General features: G+C 44.1%; 1 protein-coding gene across 7 annotated transcripts in view; it reads left to right on the top strand.

Annotated features, from left to right (window-relative positions):
• Ncoa2 (nuclear receptor coactivator 2) overlaps positions 1-18,939 on the top strand; it is a 223,375-nt gene extending 204,436 nt beyond the window's left edge. For all 7 annotated transcript variants that reach the window (XM_075971395.1, XM_075971390.1, XM_075971393.1 and 4 more), the window contains 8 exons: positions 3,132-3,297; positions 7,071-7,349; positions 7,714-7,791; positions 8,769-9,003; positions 10,981-11,158; positions 11,675-11,873; positions 13,301-13,390; positions 15,293-18,939. In XM_075971395.1, the coding sequence (XP_075827510.1) occupies positions 3,132-3,297; positions 7,071-7,349; positions 7,714-7,791; positions 8,769-9,003; positions 10,981-11,158; positions 11,675-11,873; positions 13,301-13,390; positions 15,293-15,304 (1,237 nt within the window). In that variant the 3' untranslated portion in view covers positions 15,305-18,939. The remainder of the gene's footprint in view (positions 1-3,131; positions 3,298-7,070; positions 7,350-7,713; positions 7,792-8,768; positions 9,004-10,980; positions 11,159-11,674; positions 11,874-13,300; positions 13,391-15,292) is intronic.
• The last annotated feature ends 2,850 nt before the right edge of the window (positions 18,940-21,789 follow it).

The following is a 21,789-nucleotide window of genomic DNA, read 5'->3' as shown; positions in this document are numbered from 1 at the left end:
GCTGTTGCTGCTGTGACTCTCCTAACAGTGGGCAAGCAGAATGCTGCCCCTCTTCTAAAGCTATTTCAGCTTTATGAACCATTTATCTCACTTATTTTAGATAATCCAGTTTAGAAAAAATGAATGACCAGCCTTATAAGGTAGTAAAAATATTTTCATAAAAATTCAAAAATGAGAAACAATAAAGTTTGTATCTTTGTCTCTTTTGAAATGGAGACAAATCAGTGCTCATTAATTTTAAACGCCCTTTGCAAGCATTTCAGTTAATATTCAGATCTTTGTTTTCAAGGCATAATGTCTGACTGTGTGCCACAGGCTGGCCTCAAGGTCACTGTGTATTTCAGAATGACCCTGAATTAGGCGACAGCCTCCTATCTAATCTCCCAAGTGCTGGAATTACAAGCATAATGATCAGTTAATATTTAAGAGTATGTTCTTTATATTTTCATTACTACATTTATTTATTGGGAGTGAAACCACATGCATGTGGAGATGAGTTTTCCTTCCACCAGGTGGGTCCTGGGGAATGATCCTCAGTTCCTCAGGTTTGTGGCAGGAGTTTTTTTACCCACTAAGTCTTCTACACAGACCATTACATGTTTTATGAATCCAGAGTTTATTTATTCATGCATTTCAAAAGAATAAACATTAAAGCTACTCTCTATAGCACATTTTGCAAATCTGTTTATTATTTATAGGTAAACTTTTTATGTTCTGGCTCACCCCCAACATATACATTCATTTGTTTTCTTCATTCATTAGATATATATGCTATGTGTTTACAGTCAGAAGTTGTAGGGCCCAAGTGTGGTGGCACATTTCTGCACTCTCAGCACTTGGTGGGGGGGGCAAGAACAGTCACTACCCACCACCCCTCACAGATGGTGTGCGGTAGTAACAAACAAACTAGAAGATATCACCCAACACCTAGGTATACATTAAAACCAGAGTGGTACTTGTGGTTTTGGGGACTGACCCTGCAGCTTCTCATGCTGAGTATGTGCCCTGCTAGACTTCCAGCGCAAAGTCTTGTCTCAAAAACCAGGTTTGATTTTTGCATTTGTAAAGCTGTTTTCTGTTTTCTCTGTGTACGCTGCCTGTGTTTCTAAGGGAACTATAAAAACTTGTGTTGTGCCCCTGAGCTAGGACATGCAGACTGCATAGTCTGTCGTGTTAGATTTCACATTGCCCTGACCTTCATTGGTGGAGGAATGTTTTGCAGTACAGCTTCTGAAGTGCAGAAACAGACAGCTGTTAATACAGCTGGACAGAGATTGGCCTAGTTAGGGTTGTCATTGCTTAGATGACACATTGTGACCAAAAGCAAGTTGGGGAGAAAGGAGTTTGTTTGGCTTACAGTTCCATATTGCTGTTTATCATCAAAGGAAATCAGGACAGGACTCACACAGGGCAGGATCCTGAAGGCAGGCGCTGATGTGGATTCCTTGGATGGGTGCTGTTTACTTTCTTGCTCTCTGTGGTTTGCTCCTCTTGCTTTCTTATAGAACCTAGGACCACCAGCCCAGGGATGACATCACCCACAATAGGCTGGGCCACCCTCCATCAATCTCTAATTTAAAAAAAAAAAAATGCCCTACAGGCTTGACTATAGCCTGACTTTATAGAGGCGTTTTCTCAGTTGAGGTTCCCTCCTCTCAGATGACTGGAGCTTGTGTCCAGTTGGCAGAGGCAGTACTTTAAACTGTCTCATTGAGCAGCTTCCCAAGCCTGAGGGGACATGCTCAAGAGCCACATTGACTCCTGGCCACCAGAACTTTCCATTGGCCCCAGTCTGTTCAGTCGTTGGGTACTCATATGTATGTGTGTGGGGTCTCTCCTAATGCTCCACCCACGGCATGGAGTTGTGTGGTTTTCTTCCTCACATTGACATTTCTGGGACTATTTTTTCTTTCAGCTTCTGAAAAAAGGAGAGAGCTGATCACATTTGTGTTTTAAAGATTAATTGGGGGAATGTGGACTGTAGGAAAAAAGAAGTAGGTGTCAAATTGGAAACAACCAGTGCAAGCTGTTCTTCCACAGCCTCTCGGTGACAAGAGAGCCAGAGGTGGAATACCTGGAATATATACACCCTTATATATGCACTCGGCTGACAGTGCATACACAGTTATATATGCACTCTTGCTGACACTATGTACTCCCTTATATATGCACTTTAGGCTAACAGTGGCTTCCCGGCCAGCTTACCATGGCTCAGAAGCAGTGGGACTAAATTTATCAGGGACAGCAAGTGAGAAGAGGCATCAAAGGGACACTCAACTGGGTGATTTTCTCTTAAAAGTAGAATCTGATGGAGAATATAGATTGCACATTGATACATTCTACTCTTACTATTTGAAATTAATTGTTGGTTTCAGTGCTCAGCAGGACCCTATATTACAGTTCTAAGTCAAAATAACAAATTAGACCGCCTGAGAAAATACAGCAGACTGAACAGGACCAGACAACTTCATCCCTTGATAAATTTATTCTTGGTTGTTTAAAAATGAAATTTTTTTGAACTGAGAATAGCTTGCCTGGTACACATGATGCCCTGGGTTTAATTTCCCAGTACCATACACAATAAAAAGTAAGTTAGTTTACCTATATACTTCTGTTTTTTCCACAGTATTCTATAGTACACAATAGAACTTGAAAAAATATAACTCTCATTTCCTCTCTTCAGTTCACAGTGACTCGAAGCGCCTCGAATTCACTCAGTAATTTAATTATTTTTATATACTATAGAAATGGTAGTTTGGTGTCAAGATGCTATCTTGAATTGCTTTATAGCAATTACAATTAGAAGGTTCGTGATTTCTTTCTCTTGGCACCTAACTCACGAGGACTAACAGCTACGTATCTTGAGAGCATTAATAAATGCTTGCAAATTCTGCTTCTGCAGAAACACAAAATTTCCTAGTAGTGGTGAGTACCTGGCTAAGTTAAACCCCTAGTTTGCTAGCTGTAGGAAGGCATTTCTATGTTTCTTTGTTTCTACAAAACTGCTTTATTAGCACGTAAATAAAGTGAATTTTTCAGGTGCATATTACCAAAAGTCTTCATTTTGTTAAGTGTTTGGCTGGGGTGAGAGTTGATTTCCATCAGCCATGGTGAAGTTTGTCTCTTTACAGGCAGCCGTTTGGCAGCTCCCCCGATGACCTACTGTGTCCACATCCTGCAGCAGAGTCTCCCAGCGATGAGGGCGCTCTTCTGGACCAGCTGTATCTGGCCTTGCGGAACTTCGATGGTCTCGAGGAGATTGATAGAGCTCTGGGGATCCCAGAACTGGTCAGCCAGGTAGGCCAGAGCACTGCGGGGAGCCATGTGCTCCATAGACAAGAGGTGTCTGTTTCAGCAGTCTACTCTGGGGTGCTTTTCACCTCCCCACAGGCAGGCCTCCCCCACTTTCCTGCTTCTCCTGCTCCTCCACTGCTCTCACATAAACTGTTGCCCAAGAAGCAAACCCCTGGAAATAACATAAAACTCGAAAGGCAGAAGAAAGCAGAAAGGCAGAAGCTAAAGCCCAATTTCTTGTCCCCCTTCTTCATGGGCAGATGAAGAAAAGATATCAAAGAAACCTCAGGTCACTGTCCTGGTGTTGTTGCATCTTGCCTCTACAAGGGGAAACAAGATGAACACAGTCTGTGCGCTGTGGCAGGTAGCCCTACTTCAAAAAGACCGGTTCACACACAGGTAACATAGGTCATCTTAGGTGTGGCTGCAGTTTAAACACTTTGGCCCTTATATGGGTGTTACCCAGAACAATTTTAAGACTTTTTAAGCAAATAGGAATATCAGAAAGGTCAATAAGCATGGTGGTGCACATCTTTAATCTCAGCATTTGGGAGGCAGATTCAAGAGAATCTCTGTGCATTCAAGGCCAGCTCTACAGAGCAAGTTCCAGGACAGGCTCCAAAACTACACAAAGAAACCCTGTCTCGAAAAAACAAGAAAAAAAAAAGCCAGTTACCTCAGTGAGTCTTGTCTTCATGGTTAGTTTATTTGAAGAAGTTACAGACCTGTAATTGTATTTCTTTGATTTGAGAATACCTGAGAGAGTGAGATAAATAACCCAGTGTCTCTCCAAAGACCGTGTCTCAAGCAGCCCCTGCAGCTGCTTTTGTGTGAAACAGCTCCCTGCTTTGCTGAAGGAAGAGGGACCTAGGAAATCTTCCCGCCTTTGCTGCTGTTCTCCTTTGCACTCAGCATCACGCATCCTTCTTTCTGTCACAAGTACAGTCTCCTACATGTCACTGCATCTGTGAGGAGGTGACATGGAGCAGTGCAGACCTTCTCTGAAACATTAGGGATAATCTTGTCATAATTCCCACCGGCTAGCAGCACAGGAATGGGCTCAGCCTAGTCAGTTCATAGTGAAAACAGCACAGCCGGAAGAAATGACTGGACATGCACAATGCACCCTGAGTGCAGCCCGAAAGGAAATGGGTTAGCTGCTTCCTGTGGAGACGGCTGGCTTTGCCCAGTGTCAGCTAGACCCTAGCTTCTCTGTAATTACCCCGAGTTTCCGAGTGACCTGTAACTCTTTGGTCCGTTTTCAAGGGTGTTTGTTTTTTAAGAGATTATCTAAGCTGTAGCCTATTAGCCTTGGATTGATGGCACTTGGCCAGTGTCGTGTCCTTACCGTATTGTTCCTCCCCTCTGTTCTCTGTATTGTTTCCACATCTCCTCAGCCATGTTACCTGAACTGCAGAAGGCATGTTTAGGTAGAATGCGGGAAATGGGACACATGTGTAGCCAGAGTTGCATACAGTGTTTAAACATGGAAATTACATGCAGGGGAGAGAGCACAGTCAATAAAGCGCTTGTCTCACAAACATTCCCCAGAGCCCAGTGGTAGACACTTGTCATCCCAGCACGTGGTTACAATGTGGCGTGGAGGCAGGAAGATTCTGGACAAACCTCCCAGCCAGTCCAGCATAATCTATGATTTCTAAATTAAAGAAAGACACTGTCTCAAAAAATACAAAAATTAAATAGATGAATATAGAAATAACCTAATTTTATTTTTCTGTTGAAAATGGGCAACTAGAAAGTTCTGAGATATCTCAGCGATGAGTGTCTCCCTGCTGGAACTCCGTGCACACTTTTTTTTTTTAAAGATTTATTTATTTATTATGTATACAACATTCTGCCTCCATGTATGCCTGCATGCCAGAAGAGGGCGCCAGATCTCATTACAGATGGTGGTGAGCCATCATGTGGTTGCTGGGAATTGAACTCATGACCTCTGGAAGAGCAGCCAGTGCTCTTAACCACTGAGCCATCTCTCCAGCCCCCATGCACACTTTTTAAAGTGCTGCGGGAGAGGGGTGGTGTGCCACAGCTGTTGCGCATCTGCCCCACGATGCTGTGCAGCACTAGGGTGGCTTGGAATGACTAAGGCAGGACTGGAGGAACACTGACTGAAGGAGGCTTGAGATTTTATTGCTGCAGGGGTCTTGCCCTTTGAAAGACCTTCAGATTTGTGGCAGTGGCTTCTAGGAGAAGGATTGGCTGGGTATATCTTCACATGGACACTCGGGGCTGCACAGGTTTGAGATACTCACCCTGAGAAAGCTCCAGATTTCCTCTGTGTGAAAGAAAACAGGAGAGTATATACAGTTCAGTGGCAGAAATGAGAAGAGATCTCGCCTCAGAAACAAGGTGAACTACAAAGAGAACTATGTCCCGAGAAGACCTCTGTGGCATGTGTGTGTGCCAGAGAGAGAGAGAGAGCACGCTTTGAAAACTATGTAGCTAATACAAGATGCAGCTGGAATGTATGCAGTTCTTTGTGTAAAATACACCTCAGCCGGGCATAGTGGTGCATTTGATCCACTGAGACAGTGGATCTCTGTGAGTTTGAGGCCAAACTGGACTACATAGTGAGTTCCGGGGCTATTATGAAAGTCTGTGTGTGCATGGGGGTGGTGGGAGAAGGCACATGTCTCAGAAAATTAACCAGATGCATAATAACAACCTTGCAGACATGTCTGCCAGATACCAGTCAAGGCACGGGGAAATATGCTAAATATCTTTTTTTTTTTTTTTTTTGGTTTTGGTTTTTCGAGACAGGGTTTCTCTGTGGCTTTGGAGCCTGTCCTGGAACTAGCTCTTGTAGACCAGGCTGGTCTCGAACTCACAGAGATCCGCCTGCCTCTGCCTCCCGAGTGCTGGGATTAAAGGCGTGCGCCACCACCGTCTGGCTATGCTAAATATCTTTACACCTTTCTTTCCTTCTATAGGTCTTTGGTGGGGAAGCAGCTATTTAAAAAAAATGACAAGAATATCGAATATGTCTAGCACGTAGTTAAGTGAATGATGATAAAGTGTGGGCATGTAAAAAATTCTGCCAACTATAGAGGACAGCTAAGTAAACAGTAGGCAGCGTAAGCCAGGCATGGTGGCGTGACCTGTAATCCCAGCACTTGGGAGGTAGAGGCTCATGGTTGAACCCAATCTGGGCTACAGAGCAAGTTAGAGGCCAACTTGACCTATGTGAGACCCTATATCAAATGGCTCTCACTCCCAAAACATAGTCAGTGTATCACCTATTGAGGGTCTCAAGTCCCACATCACAGTGTGAACAGCAGCCTACCATGTCTCACTAGAAAGACTTCTGAAGTCAGCTTCATGCCCCCACATCTGTTCTGTTATTTACAGAGCGAGGACAGGGGTGGTTGGTTCCCCAACACTGCTAATGCTGGCTAAGGCAGTCATTGAATTAAAATGAATGATCTAGTCAGAAGAGGTACGTGCAGATGTCTGCTCATTGAAGCCCTTGCCAGGTTCTGACTGGGGAAAGATAGAGCATTACGTAGTCGCAACCCCTTTCCCGCCCCGTGAAGGAAGTGCTGTGGGGAGGTGGTCTTGCCATGTGCTTCGGTAGTTGGATCTATTTCAAAGAGCCATTGAAGGAAAGGAAAAGTAGAGCCAAGCCCAAACTACCTTGATATTATTGGTACAGTATTTTAAAAGCATCAAATGTAAGAGGGAGAGAAAACTGTCTCATATTTAGTACAATGTTTTTAGTAGCTTTATTTATGTGCTTATTTGGGGCTTTTTTTCAGAGCCAAGCTGTAGATCCAGAACAGTTCTCAAATCAAGAGTCCAACATGATGCTGGAGCAGAAGGCCCCTGTTTTCCCACAGCAGTATGCGTCTCAGGCACAAATGGCCCAGGGTAGCTACAATCCCATGCAAGATCCAAACTTTCACACCATGGGACAGCGGCCTAATTACACCACACTCCGTATGCAGCCCCGACCAGGGCTCAGGCCCACGGGCCTCGTGCAGAACCAGCCAAACCAACTGAGACTTCAACTTCAGCATCGCCTCCAAGCACAGCAGGTTAGTTTCTCCTGGGACCTCTGGAGCTGGGGCTCAGGAAGAGTAATGGGTGTTGGTGTACCAGTGAAGCATTAGAATTGGGGGGGAGGCGCTGTTAATTGGAAAGGGTGATTCAACATAGATATTTCCTGTTTTGTAAAATGTACGGAACTGGAATTGACTACATAACCCTCGAATCCTAGCACTTGGCAGGAGGACTTAGAATCCTAGACCCTGAACTGAACGTGGTTGTGCACTCCCTTAATCTTAGCATGGGAGGCAGAGACACACATATCTCTGTGAGTTCTAGATCAGCCAGGGCTACACAGAGACTTGAATCATCCCTCTCCCAAAAAAGTATTGATTTCTGCTTGTTCGTATTTAGAATCGCCAGCCGCTTATGAATCAAATCAGCAATGTTTCAAATGTGAACTTGACTCTGAGGCCTGGAGTACCAGCACAGGTGAGGAGCCCAGCAGCTGTGTGTGTCCACCATGTCCCCTCAGCTCCTCCTGTCATCCCTCCTCCTGGTTCTGCACCCCCAGCCCTATGGTCCCTGTTTTAGTGCCCGGTGCCATCTTATTGCCAGAGTACACAAGAGTTATGTTACAGAAAGTCTCAACCAGTCGTAATTCAAGTACTGACTGATGTTCCCAAAAACACAGGCTTGGGGTCCTACACACCTTTGATCATGACATCGTTCTCAGCACATCAGTACATAATCTGTTTTTAGGGGGAGTTTCTGTTTGAAGACATTTCCGTGTGTGTATTTTACTCGTTAACATTAAACTCGCTGTCAGGAGGTAGCTGGGGAAGGGATACCTGGGTAGCCAACCAAATCTGTTTTGGTAGTCAGTGAAGAAAACCACTGCCACCCTTACCTCCACCTTTCTGAAGTGCACCAAGTCACTTTTGGCAAGGATTTGGTTTCTTGTTAGATTGGAATGTTCCTTAAGAGAGACTAAACTGCCATCCTGCAGTGCTCATGGAGGCCAGAGAAGAATGCCCAATTACCAGAGAGTGGAGTTAGAGAGAACTATGAGCTGCCATGGAGATACTGGGACTTGGATCCAGGTCCTCGAGAAGAACCATCTCTCCCAGCCCTATGTAGCTCAAATTGACCATCAACTCTTTATTCTCTGGGCATGGCGGCACATGCTGTAATCCCAGTGCTCAGCATGCTGCATAACACATACAGATAAACACAAAGAGCCTCTGAGAAGTCCTTCGAGTGACTGTTCTCACAAAATGAGTTAGTCAACACCAGTGTGGTTACAGAATCATCACAAAAATTGAACTTGGAAACTCACATACTCACTCTCTAGTTGGTCCACTCTGGGTACTTTCTTTCGTGTAATTTTATTTTCCAAATGATTTTGCATGGAGCATGCCATTGCTATCATGTCTAACCTATCTACTCTTGGTTTTCCTTCATTTCAGGCTCCTATTAATGCCCAGATGCTGGCCCAGAGGCAGAGGGAAATCCTCAACCAGCATCTTCGGCAGAGACAAATGCATCAGCAACAGCAGGTGCAGCAGCGAAATCTGATGATGAGAGGACAAGGGTTGAATATGACCCCAAGCATGGTGGCTCCTAGTGGTATACCAGCAACCATGAGCAATCCCCGGATTCCCCAGGCCAATGCTCAGCAGTTTCCATTTCCTCCAAACTACGGTACTGAACTTATCCTCGGTGCTTTCTCCCCAGAGCCCCCCAGTCCTGGGTCACAGCTCTTCGCACAGCTCTCAGGAGGCCAGTTGGAGTCTAGCAGAAGTCCCCAAGTCCAGCACAGTGCAGTCCAGCACAGTGCTATGCAATCTCTTTACCCTGGTCCTTCCTTTTCTCTGGGTGCAGGTCTTAATTTAAGAATGACCAGTTTAAAAAAAAAAAAAAAGAATGACCAGTTAAGTGTGTGTGTGTGTGTGTGTGTGTGTGTGTGTGTGTGTGTGTGTGTGTGTGTGTGTCTGGTCTCTGGATGTGTGAGTGAACATGAGTGTGTCTGCTGAGGTCAGTAATATAACACACAAACACACACACACAAATATTGCTACTAATATTTGAATTTATTGGAGTCTGACACAAAGAAATCAATAGTTAGATACAAAATATCAGAATACATAAATCAAAATAAGTGTTACAGATACTCTACAGCTTTTGAAAAATACTTTGTTATTGACAATACTTATGAAAAAAGAAAAGAAAACCTTTAAAAGATTCTACCAAATCTAAAATTCTACCAAATTTAAAGAAATAGGTAATTCTTATGCCAGGCGGTGGTGGCGCATACCTTTAATCCCAGCACTTGGGAGGCAGAGGCAGGCAGATCTCTGGGAGTTCGAGGCCAGCCTGGTCTACAAGAGCTAGTTCCGGGACAGGCACCAAAGCCACAGAGAAACCCTGTCTAAAAAAACAAACAAATAAAAGAATAGGTAATTCTTGAAGTGTTACATTAGAGCCGCAGTGGGAGACCTCTTTACTTCATATCTCTTGTTCTTTAATGTCAGTCTAAGAGATGACATACCAAGGATAATGTCATAGATATGAATGTTTATGTGTGTCATGTTCAATTAATAGGGGGATTATTAATAAATGTAGGTGTTTACATTGACATTAAGTGTTCCAAATGGCTCTCCTTTCCCTGTCTGAGTGAACTCTCAGTAAGATAAGTCTTTGTGTTGCCTAAATACAGATGTGCTGTCTCTTTAAAGAGCAAAGATAATGTAGCCCGGCACTGGTGGTGCACACCTTTAATCCCAACACTCAGGAGACAGAAGCAGATAGATCTCTGTGAGTTCGAGGCCAGCCTGGTCTGCAGAGTGACTTTCAGAACAGCCAGGACTACACAGAGAAACCCTGTCTCAGAAAAAAAAAAAGAAAGAAAGAGAGGAAAAACTAGCGTATTTCTTTGACATAAATGTTCTTTGGTGGCTCCTGTAAGTGCTGCACAATATTAAGCAAACACGTGTGCTTACTCCACCCCTGAGTTGCCCTCTCACCACCTTCCTTTCCCAGAGCCTCTGCTGGGTTTCCTTTCTCATGGCTGAGGAAGGTCTGCTGAGAGTTCTTTCCTTTTCCTGTGAATTCTTTTACCCTGAAACTAAACAAGAAACATACGCTGAATGGTCCCTGACTGCTAAACCTGACAGCACTCGGGTACTACAAGCCCTTCCCAAGGCAGTGTGAATGCAGTTACGTGTTTTCTAAAGTAGATGATCTCATCATTGGATAGTATAATTCAGTTTAATGAAGTTTCTTGTGTACTTTCAGTATATAGCTGAAATTAATGACCCTAAACTAAATGTAATCAATACAGTTACAGTGATAGTTACATTTTTGAAAAACTTTGACCATTTCTGATAAAAGTGATATCTTCATACAAACTCTTAGTTTGGAGGGGTGAAGGAAAGAATGTCATTTCTCTGACACTAGCCATGACATTTAATGTGTGTCCTAGGACCCTGTGACTGTTGGAGAGATTTCAAGTATGGAGACTTTCCCTGCACTTCTGTCTTAGCCTGAATCTTTTAAAATGTCTATAATTAATTGTATATAATCAAGTATTTGAAAATAATTTTGTGTATACTTAATTTGGAATATTCTCTCTATAATACAGCCAATAATCTCCTTTGGACTTCCTGTTTTGTTTTTAAGGAATAAGTCAACAACCTGATCCTGGTTTTACTGGGGCTACGACACCCCAGAGTCCTCTAATGTCCCCCCGGATGGCACACACCCAGAGTCCCATGATGCAGCAATCTCAAGCCAACCCAGCCTACCAGCCCCCCTCGGACATGAACGGATGGGCACAGGGGAGCATGGGCGGAAACAGGTAATGTCACATTGCTGCGTCTGATACAAATGATTCCTCCAAGAGACTTTCTACAGAATAGCCGTCCCGTTCATTTATATTTTAAAAAATGTATTTGCTTAAGCAAGCAATAGCAAGTGAATTGCTAAATAAGCCAGTTTACTCTTTAGCAAAAATCAACAAAATTTTGCAAAAGCATAGCACAGCATCTCTTGTTTCGAAGTTGAAAGCAATACCTGTAAGCTGGTTCCCCTCTTAACTGTAGAACTCCTGTGAAAGGCAGTGACCCAGAGCCAGTTTTATCAGTATTTGTGATCAGAGCAAACACAGAGAGCATCTAGGGCTGGAAAAGTGGGACACGTTGTGAATCCTCTCAGTACCGATTTCAAGGGGAAAGCTTCATGTTTCTGTCGCGGCATCACAGGCCAACTGGCCCTGTATTCATTCATTTAGATTCGTTCATTCTAGAACAAGTGCTCCAGACTGCCAGCCTCGGTTTACTGCCAGGCTCTAACATACCTTTTCCCTGTGTTCCAGCATGTTTTCACAACAGTCCCCACCACACTTCGGGCAGCAAGCAAACACCAGCATGTACAATAACAACATGAACATCAATGTGTCCATGGCAACCAACACAGGTGGCTTGAGCAACATGAACCAGATGACAGGACAGATCAGTATGACCTCAGTGACCTCCGTGCCTACGTCGGGGCTGTCCTCCATGGGTCCTGAGCAGGTAAGTGCCACAGAAAAGCAACTCAGAATTTTTTAGTCTTGACTTTTTGTCTATTTATACCCTTGAGTCCCACATCTATTTTGAAAAGTGTTTTTTCACCTTATTTTCACCTGTGCCAGTGAGATTTAGCAAAAATACTTTTTCATGGCAGACCCTTAGGAAAGACTTTTGATTGCTAAAGGGTTGGGGTTGTTGTTTTCACACCATCAACATTTTTCATGATGTGGGATTTAAACACGGAATGGTGAGCGCTGTGAAGTTTTAGAGCTAGCTTTGCCAAGTGGGGTAGCACATACCTTTATTCCCAGCTCTGAAAAAGCTGAGGCAGGAGAATCTCTGAGTTCTTCCTGGTCTGCAGAGCAAGTTCCCGGACAGCCAGGGCTACGCAGAGAGACCCAGTCACTAGCAGCGCCGCGTGGCTGCCATGTAAAGGCTGATGCCCCGTTGATCCTCTCCACTGCCGCAGTGCAGATGCCATAGTTGGTTTCTGGTCAGTTTTTAATATTTATTTTGTGTACCTGTCGTGCCATCGCTTTATTTAGTTCAAGGCCAGCCTGGATTACATGAGACCGTGTCATAGGAAGGAAGGGAAGGATGGAGGAAAGAGAGAGGCAGTGTGATGCTCATGTTGCAGACCCTACACACATGGACCCTGGTGGCTTCTGGTTTGCTGTCTGGCATGTGGCAGGAGTGAGGGGGGCAGTGCTGTAGCAGTAGAGCTTAGTCACAGGCCAGCCTCCTCAGGAGCAGCTGGATGCCTTTGGTAACCCAGACCATTGGAAACAGATGCGTCAGCCAAGAAATAAAACCACAAGTACAGTGTGTCTTCTGACAAAGCCGTTCTCTGTTAACCCTGGTGGGATGGCTGTCACGGTGGGGTGGGGTGAAAACACTGGCCATCAGGCCTTACAACCGAGTTCCATCGCAGGACTCACATGATAGAGAGAACCGGCCTCTACCTCCACACGCACGCTGTGGCACACAAAATAGAGGTGATAAAAGGAAAACATTAAAGAAATAGGTCGATGCTAACAAGTAGCTTCTTTGGCCAGAGTTGGTTCATGAAAGCCAGCGGTGTTGGGTGTTCACAGCTTGCTCTTGCGAATTAATAGCTTGCCTGAGGAGCAAGGGTGTGAGGAGTGGGTTTCACAGTCACACCACCGAGTTACCAATCTTATTCGAACCAGCCTTAAACACACACACACACACATAGGAAGGGAGAGGGGGAAGATATAAATGAAAATATACAAATAAAATTTACTTTTGAAGGCAAATAGCATAGTATCATGTGTGTTTTCAGCCTCCATACTGCCCCAGAATGTGCACAGGGAAGAGCAGCTAGGCCCTGAAGTCATTGTGATGGAGTCGTTTCTCCCCAGGGACATAAGACTAAAAATGGGAAATGTGTCATGTGTTGTTGCCTTCAGGTAAATGACCCTGCTCTGAGGGGAGGCAACCTTTTCCCAAACCAACTGCCTGGAATGGACATGATCAAGCAGGAGGGAGATGCATCTCGGGTAAGCAGCTGGAGTCAAGGGGGGCGCAGCCCGAATGGACATAAGTCAGTGGTTTAGAAATGGCTGGAAAACATCTTATAATTTCATTTGGCATAGAGAACTTTGTGTGTAAATAGTTTTTGTTTGGTTTTTGCAAGGTGGGGTTATTGTTTTTTTCATTTGTTCTAATATAGGATGGCAGGTAGCCCAGGATGGTCTTAATTAAACTCACTGTATAACGGACCTTGAACTCCTGGTTTCTCCTAGAATCACAGGCATGTACCATCACGCCAGTTATTTATGTTGTTTGGTTTTCTTAAGGCTGGGGCTGCTAGGGATACAACCCCATGGGTAGAGGACTTGCCTGAGTGGATAAGAACTTGTGATGAATCCCCAGTACCATTAAAAAAAAATAGAAAGAAGCTGGTGCAGGCTGCCTTCCCTCCCTTTTTCTCCTTCCCCTGACACACCCCATCACTTAAGGGATAAAAACTTTTATAAACCATGTTGACCTCACAGAGATCTGCCTGTCTCAGCCTTCCAAATGCTGGGATCAAAAGAGTACACAGCCATGCCCAGCTCTGAAAAACATTTTATCCTGTTAGGTAGAGACAGGAAAATCTGGAATTCAGGGTCATTAGCGAATTTGAAGCTGGCCAGGTTACAATGAGATCCTGTCTCAAAAAATGAAGCAAGGACCAGAAATATATCTGAATTTGTTTCCAAGAACTCACAGTGGAGGAAGTTAACCAGCTCTCAAAGTTATCCTCAGACCTCCACATTCAAACACATGTAACAATAATAAAGTTTTAAAATAGCCTCTAAATAACCTGTCAAGCTCACCCTGGAATACCCAAAAAAAGAGACAAATAACTTGATCCCAGTGGAGAAACTGTAGGATTAAATGAATGTTGAATGTCCTTAATCCTGGGTGCTTTTGTAGTAGTAATCAGATTTAGAATAAACCCAGCCCGTATCTTAATAAGATAGTGTATTTGTTTTCCCACTCTAACCTTTGGGTTTCAGAGGTGCTGACGGTGTGTAGGACACAAAAGCTCGCTGTGTCAGTATTTTCAAAGCTTTTACCAGGTAAGAAAGGCACACACTGTACCAGATTCCATACTGACCATGTGTCGCATTCGGAGTTTACCAGTTCCAGGGCTAATTTGATAAAATGCTCACTGTGCAGGCATGAGGATCTGTGTTCAAATCCCCAGCTCCCAACTAAAAAGCTGGGCATGGTAGCACACACCTGCAACCCCAGGCCTTCAGGGAAGGAGAGAAGGAACAGGCCAGGCAGTCTAACTGAAGGTAGAGAGTGATGGAGAAAGATCCCAGATGTCAGCCTCCTCCATAGCACATGTGTACACTCAAGCAAGCACATACATATACCACACGCATGCATGAAGTGGGTGTGGGCTGTGGTAGTGGTGTGACCATTGTAGCCCAGGCAGGCCTTAACTTTGCTCCTCCTGCCTGTGTCTCCTGAGCGCTGCGATTATAGGCATGTGCCATCATGCCTGGATGGAGGAATGTTTTCAATAAGAGAGCAGAAGTCATTCAGGAGAGGTTGTCCATCCCCTGACCGCAACCTGCGAGAACCTTTGCACTGTTGGGTTTGTAAATGTGGCATTCTGTTAGGAACAGCACCATTTACCTTCCCACATCAGAAACATGAGATTTATGTTATCTAGAATAAACTAGCTTTTGTGTTTTGTGATGGACATTTTCATTTAAAAAAGGAAAAACACACACACACACACACACTTGATACTGATATTGCCAGGATGGTGGTACACACATTTGGGAAACTATTGTAAGGGGGTGGAGAACTTGAGATGGGTCCTCAGGGATGCAATAAAAATAACCAACCAAACATAAGAGCCCACTGTCTTCACACTGCCTCTGTCTGTTTCCTTCCAGAAATACTGCTGACCCTACAGGTAGCAGTCTGCTTCTATCTTCAACCCACGGGGCTTACTTGCTCCAAACACTGACCAGTCTGCAGAGCTGCGTCTCTTTATTCTGACCCACCTGACCTGCCACCGGTTCCCCCAGGACACATCAGCAGACAGTTGGGCGCTGGCCCCAGCAGAGAGTGTGCTGGCTTGGCTGCCGCTGGAAGCGCTGCCTCTCCTGCCAGCCTGAAGCTCGCCTCCAGACCATCTCGCAGTCTGTCCACTGCATTCACCTTAGTGCAACTTAGATCTCTCCTGCAAAGAATATGTGGAAGGCAAACGTCATGCCCATTCAGATTGAATGTATCTAAATGTATGTATCTAAAGAGAACCATGCTCTTGTTCTGTTCCTGTTGAGTTCCACACACTGGGTTCTTGCTTTGTTTTCCTTGGCTAATCAGTCTAGTACAAAAGATTACGATCCTGTCTAGAGAAAAGAAAGGAATTTTTAACAAAGTCAAACACAAGGTGTTGTAAGCTAAATCCTGCATTTGGGATGGAAGCAGGGCAGCACTGAGCAATGCTGTATGTACCAGCACACCCAGCACGCTGGAGTCAGAGCCTGCAGGAAGCCGAGCGCCCAGTGTTTGAACAGATGAGGCGCCTGAAAGAGCGCTCTTCACGTGAAACCTGGAAATCTGTTCCAGGTTTCCTCTTTCTGAAAACCAAACTAGGTCCCCCAAATCAGGAGTAAAAGAATATTAATTTCTAAATTGTGATTTTAGATTGATCAGGTGGTTTGAATTGGCATCTCCTCCCCTCTCTGGCCCTGACCTCTGCCTCCCCTCCCTGCCTTCTCTTGTCCCTCCTACTTTCGTGGCTTTTAAATAAAAACAACAGCAACAGAAACCAGCTTAGCCATGCATCCTGTCAGCGTTTCTAGCCACTTAGCAACAGCTTACATCAAAAGTGCATTTCCTGTCAAGGAGAGGAAGAAAGTGGAGAGGGGACACCAGTCAGGCTGCGACACCTGCTAGGAAGGCCTGGGCTGCCGCATCCGCTCTGGCCACCGAAGGAGAGAGTGCCGATGAAATCGACAGCAGACATCACGACAGATCTGACCTCTGCCATGGGTTTTTTTATTTTGTTTTTTAGCAGTGCTGACAAAGCCGAAGTTTTGTAAGGTACATAAAAATCCAGTTTATATGTAAACAAGCAATAATTTAAGTTCAGAACTTAAGTGTTTTAATTGTATAATTTTGTGAGGTATACATATTGTGGGATTGACTCAAAAATGAGGTACTTCAGTATTAAATTAGATTTATCTTCATAGCAATGTCTCCTAACGGTGTTTTGTAAAGGCTGCCAATGCCTTGATTGGACCTGATTTGTAGACTTAAGTCCTTTTGTTTTCTAAACCTTGAGATTCTGCTCATGAATCATGTATCTAATCTATATGATATGCAGCCGCTGTAGGAACCAAGTCTTGATTTTATATGTTTATATTCTTTCTTAATAAACCTTAGAAAGACTACACATTACTAGCAGCGCACTTTTATGGTTGTTTTTCTTGCCCACTCTGTCGGGGAATAGCCTTTGTTAACTGGTATCAGATTCCAACAACTGCAGTACCCAGAACTAAGACCTTTTCAATTCTCCGCAGCCCCAATATACATACTTTGTTACCTAAATTTCAGAATGGTATCTTTTTGATGTCTAAAAACAAAATATTTTATAATATGTCATTAGCCAAGCTTTCTAGGAACAGAAGTTTTTCCTTGAAATTTAACTGTTTATTCGTGGCAGGGTGAAAAACATTTAAACTACCCTATTTATATTTATGTCTCTCTATATATCTACAGATTGTGGAAATATAGAAAAGAGATATGACCCAAAGACAAATGGTAAATCGTCTGAAAGTGTTGCTCCAAGCTAAAGAACTTTCTGGAAATTTGCATTCCGATACCTTTTCCACTTTGAGAGGAATCTCAGTGCAGGGAGGTGGCCAGGGACAGCACTTCCCAATGACCACCGGTTCATGCATCCACTCAAGGCTTCAGGGAGCAGATGGAGGCCGGGAGCTCTAGGCCCTCCCCCAGGAGTGAGGCTCACGTGGTGCACTGCTAAAGGTGACCCATTCTCAGATCAATTTTCAAAAATACGTGAGGTAGGATAACTCTCAGCTTGACACGGCACAAGAGAAAACGGAGTTTAAAGCAGATTTGTTTTGAATTTTAAGTCCCATTTCACGAGAACACCAGCCACAATACCGATCTTTCAACATTCATGCATTCTACCACTGTTTTCCAATATCAGTCCCGACCGGGCAGTCAGAGTAACCGTGATCAGGACGTGAAGAGAGGGTAAATTCTCTCCCCACAATTGTTTTTACATCTCATTAGGAGTATGAAGTAAGTGAAGGGGTCCTCTGATCATGTTCTCACAGAAGCAAATGCCAAATCAACGCCCTTCTTCGTCAGTATTCCTCATGCTATACACAGTAAATTTGTACTTGGTTTTTGTTTAGCAGGACATATAATCAGTGTTTTTCTTATACTGCTCAATGTGAAAAGCATACCCACCTTAACTCGGTTGTAGAACCCACCTAAGTGTTCATGTACTGTGGTAAGTTTTAAAGTGAAGTGAGCTGTGTTACTACAACAGATTCGTTTGACTCAAAGAATAAAACACCCCCCCACATGTATCTTTTACGGCCTGTAATAATTGAAAGCAATGGTTTTTTGCAGCTTAAGATGCAACTTTTAATCTGTGTTTTTAACTGGAGTTCATATGGGTGTGACACATGAACTGGGAGGCACAGATCCACTTGCAGAACCCAAAGATACACAATCAATTTTGAAATTCAACTTAAGCCATTAATTGTTGGTGTGAATTTAAAATTTTCTAGTGTTTGTATGGTAGTATGCTGCCTAAGAGCAAAGCACTCTCTGCACAAAAGAAAATTACTGTAGTGGCTTCGATTTTAATTAGAATTTTCTCCCTGGTGTTTCTTTATAGACTAAAACGAAATCTTTTAAGTTTCTTACTACAGGTAAAAGCTATGTGCAAGAACCTCAAAATGCTAAAACCTAGCATAATGCCTTAGATCTGTTTTTAAGTCTTGTATATTCCTACATAGCTGTCCAATGTATTATATTTGTATAGTGAATTGTGTACAATTTTTGAACAAGTGCATCATCACTTACCCTTATGTTATTGAACAGTGATGATGATCCATTTCTTCAAACATTTAACTGTCATTTTTTTTGTCATTCGTGGATTTTATTTGTACAGTTCCTCATGAAGTTGCATCTGAGATATGTGTATATGAAAAGATTATACAAGGGTAAAATTAAGCAATATATTAACTATGGTTCTTCAGGAGAAAGCTTACAGTGTTTCAGGTTGTGATTTATTTTCAAAACAGAGTTGGCTCTGAACATCACTTTGTTCATCTGCATTGATGTTTGTATTTCTAGTGTGAGCAGTTTATGCAAAGGTAGATATATTCAGAGAAATTTTAAATACATTTATGCAAGTTACTATTGCTTTGCTGATGCTATTTGCTTATTTGATGTTAAATAATGCTATTGTAAATAAAGAATCTGTTGTTACTGCATCATTTAATAAATTTTAATGCCTTCGGGTTTTACATGGCTTTAGAGATTTTAATGTGGTTATAGCGTATCTTTTTTGTTGTAATTTAAATTTAAAAAATACCTGAGCACTGGCTGCCCTTCCAGAAGACCCAGGTTCAATTCCCAGCACCCACGTGGCAGCTCAGAAGCATCTGTAACTCCAGTTCCAGGGGACTCATTCCCCTCTTCTGGCTTCCACAGGCAACAGGCCACAGGTGCACAGACAGACATGCAGGCAAAACAGCTAGAGACAAACTACAAAAAGGAAAAGGAGTTGAAGACCTTGTTTGTTTGTTTTAAATAAATGTCTGTGTGCTGGAGGGATGGCTCAGTGATTAGGAATGTCTACATTTCAACAGAGTCTGAGTTCAGTTCTCTGCACCCAGGTCAGAAGGCTCACAACTCCTGTAATTCCAGCTCGGGGGTGGGGGGTGGGGGTCAGGCGCACTCTTCCGGTGCACATGTCCACACAAACACCCCATACACATAATTAAAAATAAATGCTTATTTTTAAAAAACTTAACGTTGGCATTGCAGTTAGCGTTGGTCACGGTGCTCTGACATCTCAGTCTCCCAGCGAAGCTAGGAAAAACGTATTCTACTTGAGGTTACATAATACTTTGTGGCAAACATAGGCAGCATCTACTCACCTCAGTCCAAATACTGCTGCACTCCCAAATCATAGACTGTGGTTTAAGATAGAGTTTCTCTATGTAACCGCCCTGGTGGTCCTGGAACAGGACATGTTCTGGCTGTGCAGACCAGGCTGGCCTTGAACAGAGATCTAGCACCTTCTGCCCGCGGATGCTGGGATTAAAGGGGTGTGCCACTACCACCCAGCAAACTTTTTATTTTTCTCGAGGTGTGTGTACACAGGATCTGTGGTGTACCGGTAGAGGTCAGAGGACTCCCCTCAGGAGTTGGTTCTCTCCCCCCATTATATTGGTCCTGAAGATGGGACTTAGGTCACCAGGCTTGGCAGTGAGCAGCTTTACCAGCTGAGCCTTCTTCCCAGCCCTCAGACAGTTGGAGAGAACGGCACGTAGAGTTTCATGGCTTACTGGGGTATTAGGTATTACACATGAGAATAGATGGTTACACTTGGTAGGTTGGTTTGGTACTAACAGGATTTCTGTGACTACAGTACCTAAAACTGCAGGCAATACTAGTGGCTCTGGTTTGGTTGTTCCTCACCTGAGAGGGAGGGGTGCCTTGACCATTTCAGGTGGTGACCTGCAGCAAGTCTACATACCGACAGTGCGTCTCAGCTGCCCTGTCCATCTTGCTTTTAGATACTGGCCAAGCTGAAACAAACTTTTTCCAACGTTTTACTGCAGCTACCCCAACCCCACTGTGTTGAGTGAGACTGCTCATTCGTTTCCCGGCTGCCCAGACCCGAAATAATCACACAAAACTATATTAATTAAATCACTGCTTGGCCTATTAGTTTATGCATATTTCTAGCTAACTCTCACATCTTAATTCAACCCATCTCTATTAATCTGTGCATCACCATGAGGTCGTGACCTGCTGGCAAGGTTCTGGTGAGTGTCTCCTCTAGTGGCTACATAGCATCTTGCTGACTTTGCGACTTTCTCTATCTCTGCTTGAAATTCCTGCCTTACTCTATTCTGCCCTGTGATAGGCCCAAGGCAGCTTCTTTACTAACCAATGGTATACAGAGGGGGATTCCACATCACCACTGTGTATGGATTTTCACCTCCATCTTCTGCCTCCAGAAGCATCTGAAACTCGTGTAGCCCAGGCTGGCCTTGAACTCCTCCTGCCTGAGCCTCCTATGTGCTGAGATTTTTTTTGGTATGCTCCGCCACACCCAGGCAATGTACTCTCTGAGAAATATTGCTAGCGGGTTCCTGGACAAGACAGAACCCCTAACCACAAATGTCGATCATTGGTTTATCCATAAATGATTGCTGAGAATTGGGTGCTGCTGGACACAGCGAGTTGTACCCAGGAAGTGGTGACAGGGAATGAGAAAGAACAACGTTCAACAGAGGAGAGAACTGACAGACAGCTGAACCTCTGCCTGCCAAGTTCTGTGTGCCCAGCAGCATCATAAAACAGAAATGGTGTATCATGATCGTTCCTGGGCCAGCAAGTAAAGGTGCTTCCCCAAGCCTGACAACTCGAGGTCAAACTCCCAGAGCAACGTGTCAGGAGAACTAACTGCTGCAGGCTGTCCTCTCTCCTAGGTGGGGTTACTATGGCTTTGAGGAAACACCATGACCTAAGCGACTTTGGGAGGAAAGGGTTTGTTGACATCACCGTTGATCATCAAAGGGAGTCAGGAACATGGTGCAGAGGTCATGGAGGGTGCTGCTCACTGACTTGCTTGCCTTGGCTTGGCTTTCTTTCAGAACTCAGGACCACCAACCAGCTCAGGGGTGGCCCCACCCACAATGGGCAAGCACTCCACACACACACACATCAAATTAAGAAAATGCCCTACAGGCTTGGCTATAGCCCAATCTTAGACATTTTCTGAGTTGAGGCTCCCACCTCTCTGATGACTCTAGCTTGTGTCAAATTGACATAAAACTAGTCAGCCCATCCTCTGTCCCACAGAGTGCCCGTGTGGGCCCTTCCTCCTGCCAAAATGAGAGGGTGCCCCAGATAGGCCAGTGTTCATGGTGTGGCTCCATGCACAGCCTTACAGAGGACCTGGATGACCTGCTGATGGAATGGACAGCCGAAGCCTAGTGTACACATTAGTCTGCTATCAAGAGGCCATCCGGTACCCTGAGACAGTGGCCCTAACAGAAAGCAATCTTTCCAGAGGGAGGTAGTGCAATAAATAAATAATGATCTATATAATCTCACTTTAAGAATAAGGAAAAGTGGCCTGAACTGAGTGTAAATTTCT

This window comes from Microtus pennsylvanicus, chromosome 5 (assembly GCF_037038515.1).
Source record: "Microtus pennsylvanicus isolate mMicPen1 chromosome 5, mMicPen1.hap1, whole genome shotgun sequence".
Taxonomy (NCBI): Eukaryota; Metazoa; Chordata; class Mammalia; order Rodentia; family Cricetidae; genus Microtus; species Microtus pennsylvanicus.
This window is presented reverse-complemented; position numbering and strand designations above follow the sequence as displayed.